The sequence below is a fragment of the Macrosteles quadrilineatus genome, unplaced genomic scaffold, assembly GCF_028750875.1.
Source record: "Macrosteles quadrilineatus isolate MER2022 unplaced genomic scaffold, UCM_ALF_1.0 Scaffold_5__1_contigs__length_97177068, whole genome shotgun sequence".
In the NCBI taxonomy this organism is placed as follows: domain Eukaryota; kingdom Metazoa; phylum Arthropoda; class Insecta; order Hemiptera; family Cicadellidae; genus Macrosteles; species Macrosteles quadrilineatus.
The window spans coordinates 79,406,495-79,427,101 of record NW_026542598.1 but is presented as its reverse complement, the minus strand read 5'-3'; the positions used below and the strand labels follow the sequence as shown (position 1 = coordinate 79,427,101).

General features: G+C 35.4%; 1 protein-coding gene across 1 annotated transcript in view; it reads right to left on the bottom strand.

Annotated features, from left to right (window-relative positions):
- Positions 1-183: 183 nt before the first annotated feature.
- The window catches only part of LOC128994749 (photoreceptor ankyrin repeat protein-like), a 104,809-nt gene continuing 84,385 nt past the window's right edge, over positions 184-20,607 (bottom strand). The window contains exons 4-9 of the mRNA XM_054419506.1: positions 11,903-12,005; positions 10,754-10,950; positions 8,179-8,211; positions 6,695-6,824; positions 5,425-5,565; positions 184-1,291 (exon numbers count right to left, since the gene is read on the bottom strand). Coding sequence (XP_054275481.1) covers positions 834-1,291; positions 5,425-5,565; positions 6,695-6,824; positions 8,179-8,211; positions 10,754-10,950; positions 11,903-12,005 — 1,062 coding nt within the window. The 3' untranslated portion in view covers positions 184-833. The remainder of the gene's footprint in view (positions 1,292-5,424; positions 5,566-6,694; positions 6,825-8,178; positions 8,212-10,753; positions 10,951-11,902; positions 12,006-20,607) is intronic.

Below are 20,607 nucleotides of genomic sequence, written 5' to 3'. Positions count from 1 at the left end.
AAGCATGATTTCTCTATATATCTTACTTCTTTATGGTTGTTAATAGAAGTCTGTATCCAGTTTTTGTGGACATTACCAACTTTGTTTTTTTGTGTACCACAAAAATTGTTGAAGATGGACAAAAATAATAAAACAAACAGCAAAATATTGAAAATAATATTTATTTTATAAAAATGTCAATAACATACTTATTAATATAGAAATATTAAAAATGAAGGTAATTGATGCTTAAGTATATACACATTTATATCATCATATATTATTACTAGTATATGTGCTATATTTAGGAAAATATTGTAACAATACGATCACAAGAGTCACACTATTTGATATAGAGAAGAAATCAATACTTATCAGTACGTTTAGTTCAGTAGATAACTAATTTCAGACTTTAAAAGATTTATGGATTTATTTTTATTATTTTTTTTGTTTGAATGTAATTATAGGTATGAATTATAAAGATCGCACAAGCTATAAATCAGGAGTTTTCCTGCTGCTCGTTGGATTACATGCATTTTACATTTTGATCAACATTTGAGGTTTAAGAAATTATGACAGAAATACATACTTCTTAGTAGTAGTAGATGAATTAGATGAAGTACGCTTATCATATGTACTTACAGCCCTTCGTCTTACAAGCAAATTTATAAATCATCTCTGTATGGTAATTTTCAAAATAGGGAATTGATAACTTACCAACCTCACCGAGTAACGTACTATTAAGTTGAATTGAATTGTACATAATTATTCAAGTAGACAATCTAATCACTAATTCAAACAAGGCAATGACGATTTGGAAGAGGTGGAAAATCGTGTCTTTTCCTCTGCTTGTGTCACAAAGGCTTTGAAGTGATTGGGGAGTCATCGGGAATCACCTGTACCTTGGGAACAGCCAATGGGCGAATCAGTGACTTTACCACGGGCGGAACCCTATTGGGGTCAGGGAGGACAGGAGTGGAAGCGCACAGTGCTGCCGTCGTCAGTTGTGTGACAAGCGAGAAGGAGTTACTGGGTGAAGAAGAGGTGCGGAATGCTTTTTTGAGACGAGACTTGATGCTCCCTTGGTGTGTCTGTGCTAGGGCAGTTATTGCTGGAGGTTGCAGACGACCGTGTACCATGTGAGGTCCCAGCTCTGGCTCGCTGCCCCAGCGACCGTAGGCGGTGGTGCGCTCTAGCAGGCGGTGGCGGGATAGTTTCTCTATCACGTCAGCCGTCACGTAACGGCCACAGAATCTCGCCCACTGCTCTGCTCGTAGACCCCGTCCTGTGTCCCTCATCGTAGGAGAGGCTCCTGTTAAGATACGTTGAAGGTAATTACTTTTTGTGATTGATTAATAGTTTATAATAATTTTTATATCAACATAGTAAATGTTTTTGTTGTACCAGAAAATACGGCTGATTTCAATATATGCAATGTGGAGCTAAAGAGATCTTTCTATTCGTAGGGGAAAAATACATTTTCTAACACCAAAGCCAGCTTTTCAGCTGGTTTTGCTGAAGAAAATAACAGCTTTTGCTGCATCTAAATAACAGCTGTTTGTAGGCTATATCCACAGCCACCTCTAATACAAGGCCACGGCGAGTGAAAAGCGGCAACATCGCATCAGTGTCTTGGCGTTTGGTCGTTTTACCATTACAGTGAATGGAGGAGTCGCGTACTCTACGTACATAATCGCGTTTCTACTACCTTTAATCATTAGTAATGACGTTAAACTTCTTACTACAGCATGCCAGATAGATGTGATGTGCCTGGATGCAAGATTAATTACGATAGCTCAATTAAAAATGAATAATACATACAGTGTTCTAAGATTCTACTTGATCCACCGCGTAAGCAACAATTGCTTTCTGATATTCTTCGATCAAATTAGACATCTTAAAAATATTCTCGTTTTTGTGTGAAACATTTTTCACGAATATGAGCTTAGATTAAATTTGTAAAAAAATGTAAGAATAAGACAATGATTCGTGTAAATATAGACGCGAGAAGCAAGTTTTAGGTAGTAATACCGTACTTTTTCCTTATTTATTTGTCTATCTTATTGATAAATGCTGTTGTTAAGTGATTAAAATAACTTAAATAAATGCCACTTTAAAGAAATAAGCCGGTGTTTCTGTTAAGTAGGCCTACTAGTAAAAAAATATGTAACCTACTGCACCATCTAACAATAAAAGCATCATAGTCTCCGAATCCAGTCTGAATGTTGATGTGATGGCCATATGGAGGCCTAGCTTCTGAAATCGTTTACAAAATGGCAAACGTTTTTCTTAGTAATTATTCAAAGAAAATAAATTATTTAGTCAGTATGCCTTCAAAATGAAAACTTCAAATTTTGTTGTCGCTAACTTATGGTTTCTTCAGGTAGACTAAAACATAATATTCCTATTAAAAATTTAAAATTAATTTTATTTGAACGAATTGTTAGATGTTAGTCTCTACAAATCCCAAAGTCTCTACAAATATTGAAGTGGCAATAAGTTAGTCCTACTGTATAACCATTCTTGGTATAGTAGCTTTATTTTGTAAAATTTAAGCACAGTCTGTCTATTAGTTTTTACTATGTTGAATAATACACATATATACAGACACCATGAGATTGTTATATAATAGTGTAGATTATCAAATTAACAAAGGAAATATTTAAAGTTCATCTATATTTCCACATTCATCTTACTTACAATACGGTAAATGCAACCAAAAACATTATGTTTGTATATTTTTAGTTTTAGACATATTGCGGTATGTTGCAATTTATCACTAAAGTACCTGGGGACCGAGCTTTGCTCGGGGAAAATCATTAGTTCACTCTGAAAGCACCTTAGTATTGGAGATGCATAAATCCATTCCCAAACTCCACACGGCTCGCCTTCACCACCATTTCCTACGTCATGGACCTGTTTCCCTCCATTCCCATTGCATTTAAAGATTGCAAATACCTTAATCTAATCGTCATAAACAGTTCCCACACTCCGGACTACTCGCCTTGACTACTTCCTTCACCACTTCCTACGTCGCGGACCTGTTTCCCTCCCTTTCCATAGCATTTTAGGATTGCAAATACTTTAATCTAATCATCATAAACAATTCCCACACTCCGGACTACTCGCCTTGACTACTTCCTTCACCACTTCCTACGTCGCGGACCTGTTTTCCTTCCTTCCCATAGCATTTTAGGATTGCCCATACCCTTATCTAATCGCCATAAACAGTTCCCACACTCCGGACTACTCGCCTTGACTACTTCCTTCACCACTTCCTATGTCGCGGACCTGTTTTCCTTCCTTTCCATAGCATTTTAAGATTGCGGACACCTTAATCTAATCGTCATAAAAAGTTCCCACACTACGGACTACTCGCCTTGACTACTTCCTTCACCACTTCCCACGTCGCGGACCTGTTTTCCTTCCTTCCCATAGCATTTTAGGATTGCAGATACCCTAATCTTATCGTCATAAACATTCCCCACACTCCGGACTGATCGCCTTCACTACTTCCTTCATCACTTCCTACGTCACGGACCTGTTTCCCTCTATTCCCATAGCATTTTATGATTGCCTTTGTTACTTCCTTCACCACTTCCTACGTCGCGGATCTGTTTCCCTCCCTTCCCATAGCATTTTAGGATTGCCCATACCCTTATCTAATCGTCATAAACAGTTCCCACACTCCGGACAGCTCGCCTTGACTACTTCCTTCACCACTTCCTACGTCGCGGACCTGTTTCCCTCCCTTCCCATAGCATTTTAGGATTGCCCATATCCTTATCTAATCGTCATAAACAGTTCCCACATTCCGGACAGCTCGCCTTGACTACTTCCTTCACCACTTCCTACGTCGCGGACCTGTTTCCCTCCCTTCCCGTAGCATTTTAGGATTGCCCATACCCTTATCTAATCGTCATAAACAGTTCCCACACTCCGGACAGCTCGCCTTGACTACTTCCTTCACCACTTCCTATGTCGCGGACCTGTTTTCCTTCCTTTCCATAGCATTTTAAGATTGCGGACACCTTAATCTAATCGTCATAAACAGTTCCCACAATCCGGACTACTCGCCTTGACTACTTCCTTCACCACTTCCTACGTCGCGGACCTGTTTTCCTTCCTTCCCATAGCATTTTAGGATTGCAGATACCCTAATCTTATCGTCATAAACATTCCCCACACTCCGGACTGCTCGCCTTCACTACTTCCTTCATCACTCCCTACGTCACGGACCTGTTTCCCTCTATTCCCATAGCATTTTATGATTGCCTTTATTACTTCCTTCACCACTTCCTATGTCGCGGACCTGTTTCCTTCCCTTCCCATAGCATTTTAGGATTGCAGATACCTTAATCTAATCTAATCGTCATAAACAGATCCCAGACTTCGCACTGCTGCCCTTGACTACAATCATAGATAAAACCATAGACTATAAAACATACTCCCTACAATGTATCGAGTAATCTTCAGTATAATCTTTGCTAAATATTATGCTAATTATTTCCATAAGTGATGTTTTCCTTTTGTACTGTATTTGTAATTTGCTAGTATACTGTGGGTAGTTGGCTTACTATGAACACATGCTACAACTTCAAGTCTTTTGTTTACTTTATCCTTGTTATTTAATTCATCCAACATGGTTACCTAGCAACCCATAAGACTAATGTTAAAAAAATCTTATTTTCAGTTTCATTTTTCTACGTAATTAGATTTTTGTTGGCAGTTCTAACTGCATGAAACTCGTTTTTAGGCCAAAAATAAACTATTTACAATTAAGATTTGAAGAAAATCGTCGGAGCCGTTTTCGAGATCTTTCTGCAAGCAAGCAAGCAAGCAAGCAAGTAAGCAAGCATACAAGCAAACATTGCTCGTATTAGAGTATAGGATAAACAACCTAGATTACAATTTTGTCTATTTTACCATACCTTAAAATATACTAAAATATGTTATTACGTATTTAAATACTTTCATTCAATGATACAGAGCAGCAATACTCTCATTGATGTTCATGGCCTAGCGCGTGTGAAGACGGACGCAGAGGGGGTGTGATTGCGGCGTTGCCAGTTTGAACGTCGCGGCCTTGTATTAGAGGTGGCTGTGCTATATCACAGCATAACAGATAGGAAATGATTTTGTGAGCTACTTTATAAAGGCCAATAATGTGAAAAAATTATATAGTAATCAAATATAAGAAATTTGAATTCAGCTCACCTCATTTTACACCAGAATTATATCAACATCAGTTTATAGTCTAAAGTCCTCGTATTTTTTTAAAAATAGTTACAGTATTAAGAAAATCAACTGATTGTGAAGACAAAACAACAAAGATGTCCTGCAACTTATGCAAATGTCTATGACTTTGGACTTTAATATTTTTATAAGAGATAATTAAAATGAGTAAATAATCTAAATCTTGGATTATTGTGAAAAATACATCACCAGCAAAGAGTAGCAGTTTGGCACATTTAGTCCGACCCTGTATAGCAGCCTTCATCAGCGGAGTAAAGCCGAGGTTATTTCTTGCGTCGACCTCGATGATAGGGCAACGACTTAGCAGATAATTGACACATTCTACCTGACCTGAAGTACAGAAAAAGTTATACACAAAAGTATCAGAACCAAGAATGTCAAAAATAGGTTGTTTAAATGCTGCTTACTTAAAACGGATAATCAGCCATCAACTCATGGACCCATTTCTAGTACCAGATGTTATACCACATGTAATAAGGAGTGGGGATGGAGCTATCATAGCAAAATATGGATTGAAGGAAAACCTGGATGGAAGAAGAAACCCCTGAACGCCCAAAGAAGAGGTAGAAGTAACAATGAAGCAACACAATCATAAGATTGGTGAGAGCTGATAAATGAAACACAGAGTATCAATGGAAGGGAAGGCAGTTGGTTGGTGAAGCAAAATACATTCTTGGGCCATAGAAGAGTCCTCAGTAAAATTTCCTTCAATAAAAGCAGTGATTCACACTTTCCTTGGAGTTATGATTAGTGATGTGATGAGTCAAGTCCTTGTTAGTGAGTTTGTTTTCAACTCGAGTAATCATCTTTATCGAGTCAGACCCAAACTCGCACGAGTCGAAGGAAGCCAAAGTACCCTATTACAAAGTTGAGTTAAACCACCACCTCATACAGAAGATGCAAAATTATACAAACTCGAGAAACCTGCTGACTCAACTTAAATTTTATTGGCTGATAGCGGATTCGATTCAAGAAACTGACTTAATTGCTGTTGGCCAAAAGCGAGTCAATCTACAAACTACTAAGGTTATAGTTGAAGCTGTTAATCCCAAAACTCGTTAAACCACACAGAGAAGCCAAACGTACAAAAAACCAGCTCTGCGATCAGTCCAAATCAAGTCAGACTCAACTCGTAATTTTAACATGTTTAGCCTCTGGATCACGTAATTTTCTAATAAAAAGGTTAAATACCTGTAGTACTTGTCAGTGATCCTTGGAATTTAGGTCAGCGACCCAGGTCAACTCGTAACTTGAGTCGATGACAGCTTACAAGTCAAGTACTCGACTCGTCACATCACTAGGCCTAGCTATCAAAATAGAGAGTTTCTGTCTTAAACAAGTGACAGATTTTTGGAAAATTTTGAACTCCAAAATCATTGCATGAAAGATCATCCAACACAATAATATAAATTAAAATTATATCCATTATCAGAGTGGATACTGTAGTTTGACCTATTACCAGCTTGTGCAGCGAAGTGGAGAGGTGTGTTTCCTTCATTGTCAGGTTTGTTGACATCAACTCCCTCCATAGCCAGCAAACTCTCCAGTAAAGACACAGGGCCATTGGAAGCCAAGTAACTCAGGGCTGTCTGCAAACAGGGCCATGTTTATATAAAATAACGAATTTCTTCACAACTTTATTACAGGAAATATTTTGATAGTGTGTTGTTAGTGTTAACCAGAAGTGGGATTAATACTGGTACCTATGTTTCTGAGTTTGATGGGCTGACAAATTTTGAAGGAAATATGATTAAATTATATTATTGGCAAAATATCTAAATGTATTTCTTCGTAGTTGTCTTTTATTGCTCAATTATTTTCTGTTGAAATTTATTTTCAAGGCAATTAACAAACATTTTGTTTTCAATAGCTGTAGAATTACTTTCAAGTGGCCCAAATTTATTGATGGTGGAAAGGTAAATGCTTATGTTAGTGTTCACAGAGAAGTAAGGTACAAAGTAAATACTTGTATAGTGTCTTAGGCACTAGTCCAACACCACCCCCTTGCCCTTATAACTACAACACGGTGGAGAAAGATCCTGTGCTCTGTGCGATAGGAATTTCCGCACAGTGCTTGCCGCTCGGCTTTCACTCTACAGAAGAATATTTCCAACAGCCAACACAACATTAGAGCTGAAAACGGAAGTCCCAAAAACAAGATTCCTCTGTACCTTACTTCTCTGTAGGTTATTTACCACGCTGATTGAACACAATGACACAATACTAACAAACCTTCCGTTGATCACAATCTATGCAAGTCAATAAAAATGGATGAAAGCTATACCGAATATGGAGTCAAGTTTATAAGCTCGGGATTTTAGTTTACCAGTACTGTTAGTGCGATATATACTGTCTGATCAGTGAACGAGAGGTCTAAGGTGTCTTTTTGGCTACCTCTGATTCCTGTCTTGGTCAAGTGATAAACCCATGAGGAATTGAAGCGTTCATCTTCTGTGACAGAGCCTTCAGTAGAGGGAGAGGCCCATTTAAAATAAATAATGGATGGCTGGGGTGTGGGGTGGAAGTTGACGGGACGGGTGAAATTGTTAGCCACTTCCACCACTATTTCCCCCTCCCTACCACCATTTCTGATCAGACAATTGACATTTGAAGCATAATTTTTGCATTTTAAAGCATTATCCACACAATTTGTTTATCACACTAAACAGGTACTATGCTAAGCAATTCAGGGTTGCAGAAACAAACTTGGACATTCATGTTAATGTTAAAAATCTAAGAGAGTTTGTCAAAATCACACACTTGTACACAATTGATAACTGATCTAGTAACTAAAGTTTAATTTGAAGAAATTACTTTGTTGATACTTGCAATTATTAGTCATTAGACATATTATTAGAAATATTATGTCCTTGCAATTAATAGTACGAAAGCCAATAGATTATAAAAATGCACACACTAACTTGTTGAATTATAAATACTAACCATAGACACTTTTTCTGTAAGTCTCCTCTGAAACTATTGAATTATTTTCATTATGTGTTTACATTATTTTCTTGGGTATTTTTTTATTTATTTAGCATGACAGGAGATAGATAAGGTATTGTTTGCCCTTTTTTTTCTTGATTTACTTAGATTAATTTTTAATTCAGAAAAACTTAAGTAATATTTTTTTTTATTCAGATACAACTAAAACATTGTTCCAAATAATGTAGCTGTGTGGCAAAATCATCAACCAAGTTTTTCTTTTTTTGCCAAACTCAATTAATTTTTTTGTATTAAATTATTTTTCTGCAATTTATTGTTTTGGAGTATTAATTGTTAGAGTATTACAGTGTTTACTTTGGTGTACGTCGCACTGTTTTGAAATTCGCTATTAGTTAAATACGTAACCAATTATGAAAGATATGTTGTAACAGAATTCAAATTAGTATATTTAAATAAATAAGCTTGTATGTTTAAAATTGTTACTTTTCTAATTTATCTAATTGACGAGTCATACGAGTTATTTAACCATGACTTATGAATTTAACTAAACTTACATTAAGTAATCTATTAGTTATCATATGGTTCCTATGAAAATATGCACCATATTTTATTTCTACCTCATTAAGAATTTTAGAACCACCCAACATTATATCTTTATCAAAAATTCAGTAATATAAAACAGAGTAGACATTTTAATACATCAAATCATACATTTAATTTGTCACAAAATTTAGTGTTACTTGCAGATATTAATTTGAAATATTCTACAAAGTTTTACATTTAGTTCACCAACACTCAACAAAAAATCTTGCCTAGTGTCGACAAAACATTTATTATTCCCTTTGCAAGGTTTGTGGCGTCCAGTCATTTTTAATATTTCAATTTGGTCGAGCGGTGGACGAATCAAAGCACTTCTGTCAACGTAATTACCGGATTTGTGGGAGTTGATTGATTGGCTATTGAATATGTCAGTCAATTGACTCGTAAATTTCCGTCTTTGTTGTGTTGAAGGTGTATGAGGTATATAACCTTAGGATGAAACCTTTTTTAGCAAGTTTCCCTAAATCACCATAAAAATTACTGCTTAGAAATTGTATTTTCTCATTTTTTACTCTCAAAACATTAAATTTCAAAAAAAAAAAACGAATAATCTGGTCTCTTGAAGTGTTTTTGCACAATTATTGGTTATGGAGAAAATTTGAAAAAATGTAAATTAAAATTTCCCTGTTAGTCATATTGAGAATAAATAACTTTTGTAATTTGCTCGGTTATGAATAATATTTTGATCAAATTTGGAACATTTATTTATTTCATCCTAGCTATTAAGTTTTCAATTAAAAAAATCACTTATTGGCTTCCCTGTGGCACCAAACCTAAGCACTCATAAAATTGCATGTTGTTCAGTGAAAATTAGCTATGCAATTAAAAATTCACTTATCCTGCAGGTTTTCTGCGGTGAGGATATTTCAGTTTTCCGAAAAATATTTTATTTTAAGTTAAAATACGTCACACAGAAACTAGGTAAATAAAAATAATCCATGATACTTAAAACTCCTTTTCTCTATTTGCTTTGTATATATTATATAATCTGCGTGTGTTGGGGAGTCCAGATGGGTTCTGCTCCAATGTTTCGGTTTAGCAAGGCTTAACACTCTCAATAAACTCTCACTGTAACTTATCTTTTGCTGAATATGATTGTTTCCGAATGGATTCACACTTGTGCTACTTTTCACTAAGGTAGATCTGTGGTGCAATATCTGAAATTAGAACAAAACCGAGGTCCAAGTTAGCCCTGCATCAATGTTTCCAGTTTTACAAGAAAACACGTTAGGAAAACGGGTTATGGTAAAGCGTATAAATAATTTAATAACTCTACTATAGATGACTATACTTAATTGGACAATTTTAGATTGGAAAAGCTTGTGGGAAAGGGCGATAAAATTGAGGGCATGAAACAGTGGCTACAATGGGTCGAAGGGGCAGGAATTTGAATTGTGAGGGTGCCTCTTTCCCTTCATCGGTTTGTATAAAGTTTCTATCAAAATCTTAGTAATTCATCTATTGGAAACATTTTTCAGTTAACATAGTTGTAATTCTGTTGGTAGGACAATATTTTAAAATTTGATTCGGTAACCTTCTTCTTGAACTAACAAACATTGTAAACAAGAATCTTTTATTCGTCCCTGCTTAATTGTTATATCCCTGGGTATCTTCCTAATTTTTAAGCTCAATACCCACAGCTACCCACATAGCTAAGGTTATACTCAAAGAGTATGATATCCTGGGAATATTTATATTTCCTGTTTTTAAGACACCTCATGTGTATCTTTTTAGGATGCCTATCAAATGTCTCTTGGACAATGGACACATAAGACTTTAAAATAAAATTTGCAGGACATCATAGGACTCTAGCATACAATTTCTTGTGAATATTCTGAAAGTTGCCTACATTGAATATGTTTGACTACAAATTCTCTACCCAAAATCTCTAGAGAGACGACAAAACAAAGATATTGAGCAAAACCCCTATAGACACCACAGTATAATATGTGATTTAAGCAGCCAAACGTACCCTGCCTGAGGAGTCAGCGTAGTTGATGGTAGGCTCGGGAAGGGGTGAGGCAGATGCTCGACGTAGAGTGTCCCGGAGGCCATCCTCGTCACTGTCCCTCGCCTGAGAGAGCAGCGGAGGATGATGGGAAGTGGCGGGGACGGGGCCTGCCAGGGTGCCACGCAGGTACCTGGTGCCGTGACTAGGTATTACCACTCCTGAAACTGATTCGTATTCTAGTTGATTAGATGTCTATTTTATGGCAAAGGTGACTGAAGGATTAATGTTGAATGGGTGAGATGGAGATTGGTTGATGGTGGGTAAAACAAAATTGGACTGATGCTTACATTCATCAGAGAGCTTAAAACCTAAATCACATCCATTATTTCCACCCTTAAGTTCCATCCATGACCCTAGATTTTCGGTCAGTCACTGTTTGACAGCTGTCGTGTATAATTGTCAGTTTCGGGTGTGGTTTGGTGATAAGTTTTAAATAGTAGATGATGTGAGCGCCTCTGTCAGACTGTCATAGCAATCAGCATGTTTGTTGGCATGAAAGTAAATCTCATTAAATTTAATACATACAAATTTAAAAAAGCTAAAATTACATGCTATTCCCTATTTCTTATTCTTAATTTACGATAGTTTAGATACTGCTAGCAATAGTTAACTGTTAACGTGAGAGTAAGTTACAAATATTAGTTTGTGTACTGAAGTATTTTGACAAACAAAAAGGATTTTGTATACATAAGAATGAATAGTCACTAAAACGTAATCTTCGAACAAAACATTAAATGTTTTAAGCTTCACGGTTTAATTTTAAGTACTTATTTCTGGTAAACTTCAGGGGGGTTTCAACCCTTCTCACCCCCCTCCCATTCCATGAGTAGAGCCTTGATAGAGACTTTCCTTATTTTACTTAGAAATTTTCACCTTTAGACTGTAGAACATATCTTGCAGAGATTTTAAGGATATTTGTGTTTGTATGGTTCATAATATACCATTGGATACAATTTCAGACCAGTAGGTTCAGTAGCTTTGTGTATTCACCCAGAATGATTAAACACACAGACATTTGATTGATTGGTTGATTGATTGGTTGATTGATTGATTGATTGAGAAACCCCATCTTCACTATAACGAAAATTTCATAAAAATCACAAAGCTCACCAGATGTCACTGACGATCTCCTCTCTTCCGGCAGAGCAAATCTGACCCTCCTCGGCTCCTCCCTCACCAGCCGCGACCCCCTCGTCGTGCTGCCCAACACGCTCTGTAGAAAAAGAGAAAAGCCATTTGAAAGAAAACCATTAGTGTACACTACAAAACTTTAAGCCTATCCTAATAGAGCTTGAAAACAAGTTAGCCGCTTCAAGAATTGTTCTACCTTCAACACTCTCAACTTTGAAGGGACCAAATTGGAATTTTTTTAAAGAGGAGCTGAATGAAGGTAATATTTTACTTACCTTAATTTACCATAATTACCTCAATTTTAATTAGTACAGCTTGTACTAGATCTAAAGATGATCTGTCTACACTAAGGCATAAGTATACAGCCACTCAAAATAGTTTTGAGTACCAAGGTGTTAAAATGTACAATTTCTTGCCTGCATCCATCAAAAACCTGTGTGTTTCAATATTTAAACAAGTTTTAAAAACTACTCTAACCCAGGCTTGCCTGTATATGAAGAGTACTTTGGTTTAGAGTTTCAGTTATTTTAGTTGCCTTGATTGTTTTCTTTTTCTTTTGACGATTGTCATGAACTTTGTACTTAGTTTTAACAACAATAAAGCATTTCATTTCATAATTGACTCGAAGCCTTGAAGCTCATTCGTTTTTGGGACCGACCTGATCAATCCACTACATCTTTAGTGAGCCTCTCCCATCATCCCAGGTTTGGATCAAGTAAGATACCCTCATCCTGGCAATGTAGACACTGGGAAGAGAGACACATTCAAGACTCTTTGTGATCAATACTGGATGAATAACTCATGTGGTTTACTTAAATAATCATTTAATATACCCCTAGAGTTGTTATGTTAATAGCATCCGTGAAAAAGTATCAGAGGATCCTTTCAAGTTTCAATGGTGCTGACAAACATGATTCTGGGGGAATATTGACAAGATTAGTGTCATAACACTATAATCCTTTTAGAAGTGCATTATTTTGAAATTATTGCATGGCTGAATCAATACGACCTGTTAAAATGTTATTGTTACCCTTTCTCGTCTTGTAGCTAGTTGTATTGTATGATTATGCTCCCCACAAGCTACACAGTTCTTTTTAGGAATATAATTTTTGTAGGAAACAGTAGACGCTCGCTAATTCGTCACGTTTGTCCCATCGTCGTTCGGCAATGCCGGATAACTGAATTTTAAAACTGTAGTTATTGTGGGACTAACGAAAAATTCAAATTAATTCCTATAATTTTGAGTCCAAGCTTAAATAATTAAATTAAAAGAAGGCATTTTTTGTAAAGGACAAATATACATGGTCCGCTCTCGAAATCCCATGTGGTAAATTATATTTTACAAACACTCCCATGGAATTAAACCAGTTTTGTGCCCTGACTGTTAAAATATAATTCCTAAAAACTCGTAACTATTTTAAAAGGAAAAATTTTAATATTCTACAAACATCATCTAAAAAAATCAATTGCTTGACACGATTGGAGTTAGTTAAACAAATTGTGAAACCATGAGCATAATTAAATCTAAAACCCCATGAAAAATTAAACATCGCTGAGTCCATCTAAGCAGCATGAACAATTCAAAGGCACTAAAGATTTTTCATCTCAAAGGTCATCTGCATTTTGGCATTGTCTTCCAGACATTTCGACGCCTTTGGAAATTGGACGCGAGCCAAAGCCAACGGAAACACGGTGTTGTCCTGATGATAGCTTTACTTTGCTAATGTGTTCTGGGCCGCTAACAAGGTAATATACCTTGATACATGTGATTTAAACCGTAGATTAAACACACTCACTTGTGTCATATTTATGGTTCAGCTGAAGACAGTTTTAAGGTTGGTACGTGTGGATAGTGTTCTGTTAGTTTATTACTTGTTTCTTGTGTTTCTCAAACTTTACTCTTGTTTTTTATGTTGATGGTTCGATCCTAAGAAAGGTTAGAAGCTTTTTGATGGTGCAAAAATGGACCCAGTTGATCATTGGGGTTTAAAAAATAATCACGGCTAATAAACAGCCAGTATTATAGTAACAAAGCTTGATAATCTCAGCTGACTCCATTCTACACTCACCCTTTGTTCATATAGAGCACCGAACCAACGTCGCTGTCTTAAATACAATTTTATATTCAAACCACTTTAAATCCATTTCTACTTGATATAAGAATCTATTTGTAAAAACATTGCATGAACTGTGGTACTACAACTGGAAATAATAGCGCAAACTGTAAAATCAACCCTGAAACAAAATAGACAAATTTTGTCGTTATTGTTACCGATTGAAACTGAGGTGCAACTGGACTTATTATAACAGAATACCCCCGCCGCAACAAACCTGCCGACTAAGCGAATTTCCATTTGTCTGAATTGATTTTAAATTGAATATATTTAAATAACATTAGGTTTAACAACTACCTAGGTTGGATCTCAAGCTTTAAAATTACACCTCAGTCGTAAAAATCTGTTAAGTAGCGCAATTGAGAGAAATACCTTATTTTATTAAGTATACAGATAACATAAATTAATAATTGATTTACTACAATACTTTATTAATGAACATCAAAAAAGTGCATTGATTACCATACATACTTAAAAAACGTATTGTCCAGAAAAATACGCGTCACAAACACTTTATCTTTGTGCAAATACAAATACTTCCACTTAGGCAAATTCCTATTTGTGCGGGTCTCCGCCTAGCTCCACAATGTTAGTTCAAGAGACAATTATAATAATTAGACTTCATTAGCTCATTTATGTAAACTCTTCACAAAACAAGCAAGTTAGCAAGTCGCTAACTAGCGCGAGTGTTTAAGCTGTTTATTCTCAACCATGTGTTTTGTCCTCTTTTTCAAAGACACGTTCTTTCATAATTGAATTGGATAACACAGTTTTGTGTCCTTGCATTATAACTAGTCTTCCCGTATTACGCGCTAGTATTTGTAACGTCAATTTTTCAGATAATGTACAAAAATCTGTATTTGATAGGTTATTGCATTTTCAGTAAGTAGGACTACATTTAGGAATATATTCGGGAAAATCTGTTGGAGATTAATAATTTGGAATGATTCATAAATTTTAAAACACAGTTTTTCTTTAGTCTTGTATTTTTCAGCTCGAAATACGTGTACAAGAATACATCACACTCATAAAGAGTGAATGAATCGATTCATTCTACAAAACTAACAAAAGAGTCAAATAGACTGCAGTTCGAAGTAAGCAAAACTGAAGAAGAATAGTTTTGTATTCAACCATCATTTGCAAGTTAAATACTTCGTATAGCTTGGGAGTACCATAGTACTTCTTATTAAATAAACCACAGGATAATTAAATCAGAACGTATATAATTACAAGAGATGTATTTCTTTCGTCAGTAAATACGTCTTTTCACGCTCGAAAGGCTTTGAAAACAAAGAAGTTATAAGCTGTTTGTTTCTTGAAGAACTAATTTTCAAGATTTACACTTCAACGCCCCCGGTTGGAAGACAATGAAAGAATTTCTCATCCCTTTCTGCTAGAGAAACCAATCAACAATGGGAGTAATTAAACCCTACAAAAATAAACCAGCAAAAAAAAGAGCGAGAAAATTATATTGAATAATATTAATATTGTGTTTTGAGTGTTGCATTCGTTCAATTAAACATTACCAAGTAAAATTAAAATTAATTTTTAACAATTACCTTTACCGATTAAAATATTTTCAAATAATATAGAATTTAAACTAAAATAAATTTAAGTTTAAAAAAATAATAAATACGAATAATGACACCAAGCATGCAAACTAAAGAAATATTTATTTTATTTTTGAATTTTTATTTCAGCAGTTCTGTAATAAATTTACTTTTAGATACATACAGCAACGCCTCAACATACTATAATTATTTAGTTCTTAAGCTTAACAAAATAAATTTTAATGAAACTGCAAAGTTTTATGAGTGTATGAACACTTATTACCTTTTTATCCCTCAAAACCCTGTTGCCATAATCCGACCATGCTGGTTCGAGAACACGTTCGAATAAATGTAGGTTTAAAGGTCTTAAAATATATCAAATTTCATCAAAATCAATCGGATCATATTTTCGGGTTATCGAGTTATGGAGACCTCAAAACAAAATAGCTTAGTCCCTATATGGGAAACTCGCTACCATTATGAATAATTGTACGTCTCTTTAAAATAATTTGGATGGCAAATAATAAGTTTGAAGAATTTTAAAATTTAGCGGACAAAATTAGTTTCGGGCGTGCAATTATTTTTTTCTCTACACTTTGGCTAGTTTCACTTTGAATTAATGAAAAATAAGTAAATTAAATACCAACGCAAACAATGATAGGGACATCGAAAAATAATTTTATAAATTTAAAAAATACTTAACCCTACCTGTTACGAGAATTGAAGCGTTATGGGAGCTTGGTGACGTCACGCCAAGACGCGGGGCGCAACTAAATAAATAACGGAGTATCACGTGGTGTCACTCCCGCGCAGTCAATATCAGCTGATCCTGACGTCATAAATTGGCGGGTAAGTTTAATAAGTTTAGCCTCCTTTATTGAAGTGAAAATAAAAAAATTGTTTTTACCGATGGGTGATGACTATAAAAAAGTGATTACCAATAAGATATAAATGAAATAAATAAAAATAGTTGTTATAATTTTTTTTACTAGTTAATATTGTGCCATTAGTTTTAATGATTTAATTATTTTCATAAACTTCCTTGTAGGGAACAAGACAAAAAATATTTAATTTTAAGTTTTTTTATTACTTAAAAGTTAAATTCGTTGAGACTGGTTTAAATCGTATGTATACACTACATCTAGCAAATAGTCACCTCTAAGGTAAGATCTATTTAAATTGCAATATAGATGAGATATGTCAATCACATAAGAATCACTGCAACACCAAATTAGCTGAAATTTAATCAAAATAAGCTATTTTGCTTGTAAACGAGCAGTCAGGCTTATTTTATAATTTTACCGAATAAGTAGCTAACCTTAGGTGGCATGGTAAGACCTAGACCCGGGACCGATATACTTTTACATTGTGTCCCATGTATAATGTATATATTTGTGTATAATGTCATTTTCAAAAATACAGGGTTATTACAAATGATGTTCCTGATTTTGATTATAAATATTACTGGGTTATTTTGTTTCAAGACTATTTTAGTTGGTACCATTGGAAAGAAAAACTCATAAAGTTTTATTTACATTGGTTTGGGTGCATATCAGCTGTTTGTCAAGTCAATTGTTGTAAGTGTTGTGTAATGGCTGAATTTAAAGGCGGGAAAGCTTTTTGCCAGTTGGAATATTACATTAACCAATCTGTTATTAGTGTGCAACGACACTTTAGAACCAGGTTTAACGATGATCCTCCTAGTAACCACTATATTGGCAAGTGACACTTGAAATTTAAGATAAATGGCTGCATTTGAATGTTACTTGTAGTAGGGCTGAACTTAACAAGGTGCTGCCTGAGATATGGAATGATTTCGGTAGTCCGAATAATGACACACCCCTGAACTGGCCTACAAGATCTCCGGACATCACCCCCTGTATTTTTTTCTTGTGGTGATACATCAAAGATAAGGCGTACACACCACCATTATCAGATAGGATACTTGAGATCCAGCAACGGATTACCAATGCTAAATAGACCTAGACACACTTTTCAAAGTCTAGCAAGAGCTTGACTACATTATTGACATCTGTCGTACCACAAGGGGTTCCCGTATCGAGCATTTACAGTTCTGTGTATCTGTATCGAAACTTTTTGAGTTTTTCAACAGTTGTAACCATTTTATTTCTTTGTATAACAAATAAAACTATAATTTATGTATGTATGAAATCATGAACATCATTTGTAATAACCCTGTATATACTTTAGGACATAAGCAAAACATGACTTGATATTCATAAACGGTCTCGCTTACTTTACAACACCTATTAATAAAATAACAAGCAGGGGTCGGCACATGGAGCTGTTGCAGAGTCGTGCTTGAAGATGTTGCATAATACATGGACCTGTTAAAACTGCACGTGCAACGACGTTCTAGCGTGGTGGCGATCTGTTGACATTTTGTACGTATAGCTGCATGTTAAATCAACTTCATTACAGGTTACATTGTTCGAAAATAGTCTATATTAAATAGTAAGGTGGAATAAAAAAATTGAATTCGATTAAATATGTATAACTTCTTGATTAGCATCGTACGTGTTATTAAATTACCTGAAAAATACAGAAAATATATACGTCTAATAACACTTGCAATAATATATTTACACTTATACTGTTGACTTACAAGACGGTAAATACATGTAAAAGTTGGTAAGGTGATCGATTTCGATTGGACACTCCAATCATCATCAGACCCAATAGGCGATCACCACTTACCAACTTTTACATGTATTTACCGTCTTGTAAGTCAACAGTATAAGTGTAAATATATTATTGCAAGTGTTATTAGACGTATATTTTCTGCATTTTTCAGATTAAATATGTTTTCAAACACAATCTATCTCTTTTTTTGAACAGAACTCATCTCTCATTCTTAGAGCGAAGTGTCAAAAAAATGGCCCTGATATGTAGTTTTGCAAAGTGGTTTTCATTTTTTGAAATAATTATTAGTTTGGGCAGGATCTTCCATCCAGTTTTTGCAAAGTTTCAATATCGTATGTTTACCCGTTCTTTAGAAAAAGTTAATAAGTGGAAAAAACAAAAATGGCGGCTGTGTAAGTAAAAGGACTTAAATATGGTATTTACATATGTTTCTAACTTAGGAACAATACTCTAAAATTTTAGTAGAGAGTTCGGGGACACCCTGTATAAGGATAATAATTTGCACACATGTTAGAAATAACGTGTAAATAAAACATATGTTAACAACCACATTATCATGTCTATGTTATTACTGTATTCATTGCGTGGGTTACGAAAAGGAATTCCAGGGTAGTGGTGTGTCGCTACTAGCATGGATGTAAACATATGCCAATTTTATTGTTAGTTCTGTCCGGTGCACTGTAGATTTCGTGTTTTGTTTGCAATTTGTTTCTTGCAATTTCAGTCATTTAAAGCCCCGTTAAACCAAATAAAACGATCTAATCATAAACTACAACTCGTCCTCTAGTTTTAAAGCACAAACCATGAAATTAACTCTTAAATAATAGAAACAAAATTTCGTCAACACTAACAATCAGTGTCACCGGACATGAACTAGATACGAAAAACGAGCTTTAAAATTTACAATGGGATGGGAAGTCTACTTGTGTTGGTTAGTCTGGCTATGCTACTAGCTAGACCAAGAAGTTTGGGGAACCGCAGCGTTAGCATTATTCTCGTGCGCGCCTGGCGGTACATATAACAACTATAACTACGTGGTTGTGTCAAAATCCGCTAGATGTCGGGACATATAAAAGTTGCTATAAACTCTTGAGTGAACATTGTAAATCGTTAAATTTATGTTAAATTTAGTGTAAATACCTTAAGTTTAGTCAAAAAATGATAAATATTGACATTTTAAATAGTTAATTAAGGTTTCAGTTAATTTCATAACATATTCGCGTTTCTTTCTTCGGGTATAAGAAAGGCATCTCGCACGGTCCTTTGATATTACATTTGACCACACTTGGTGTTCCTGTTCCTTGTTGCTATGGTAAGAGAAATCACTTTCACATATTACAGGAAGTACATTGCATACGCATTGTGTAATGTACAATTTTTAAAGGCCTTCTCTAACCAGGAGGCCAATAATAACTAGGTGGCGTTCGCAGAGGTATCCACAGAATTGAGCGGAGTCATATTACATATATTGTTTTTGTCATACTGCAGTAAAAACGGTAGTCTTAAATGCATCATGCAAGCGTTGCGGGTCTGAAGTAGCGTTTTTAATATTTAGGGAGTAAAAATAGTTTTTTAGCCTCTATGGAGTAAAAATCAGCTGTTGTCAACCCAGTTGTAAATTTCAATTGTAAACGATTGCATGCATAGAAAAATATGTATTGATTCGTGCTTCGTAATAATTTTAACATACAGTCTCTTCCCGTAGCATTTTAGCATTGCAGATACATCAATCCATTCCCAAACTCAACAACACTGCTCACCTTTACTACTTCCTTCACCACACCCTATGTCGTGAACCTGTTTCCCTTTCTTCCCATAGCATTTTAGGATTGCAGATACATTAATGTAAAAGACAAAAGACAAAGACCGTTCCCACTCTCTGCCCTGCTAGCCTTACTACTTCCTTCACCATTTACTACGTCATAGACCTGTTTCCTCCCTTTCTCATTTAAGTACTGTATTACAGGATAGGCTAGATTTATCTAACTGCCCAAACGGTTCCCCCACTCTGCACTGCCAGCCTTTACTACTTCCTTCACCACATCCTACGTAACGGACCTGTTTCCTTCCCTTCCAATAGCATTTTAGGATTGCAGATACTTTAATCTAATCGTCATAAACAGTTCCCACACTCCGGACAGCTCGCCTTGACTACTTCCTTCACCACTTTCTACGTCGCGGACCTGTTTTCCTCCCTTCTCATAGAATTTTAGGAATGCAGATACCTTAATCTAATCGTCATAAACAGATTCCACACTCCAGACTGCTCACTTTTACTACTTCCTTCACTACTTCATACGTCGCTAATCCTGTTTCCTTCCCTTCCAATAGCATTTTAGGATTGCATATACTACCT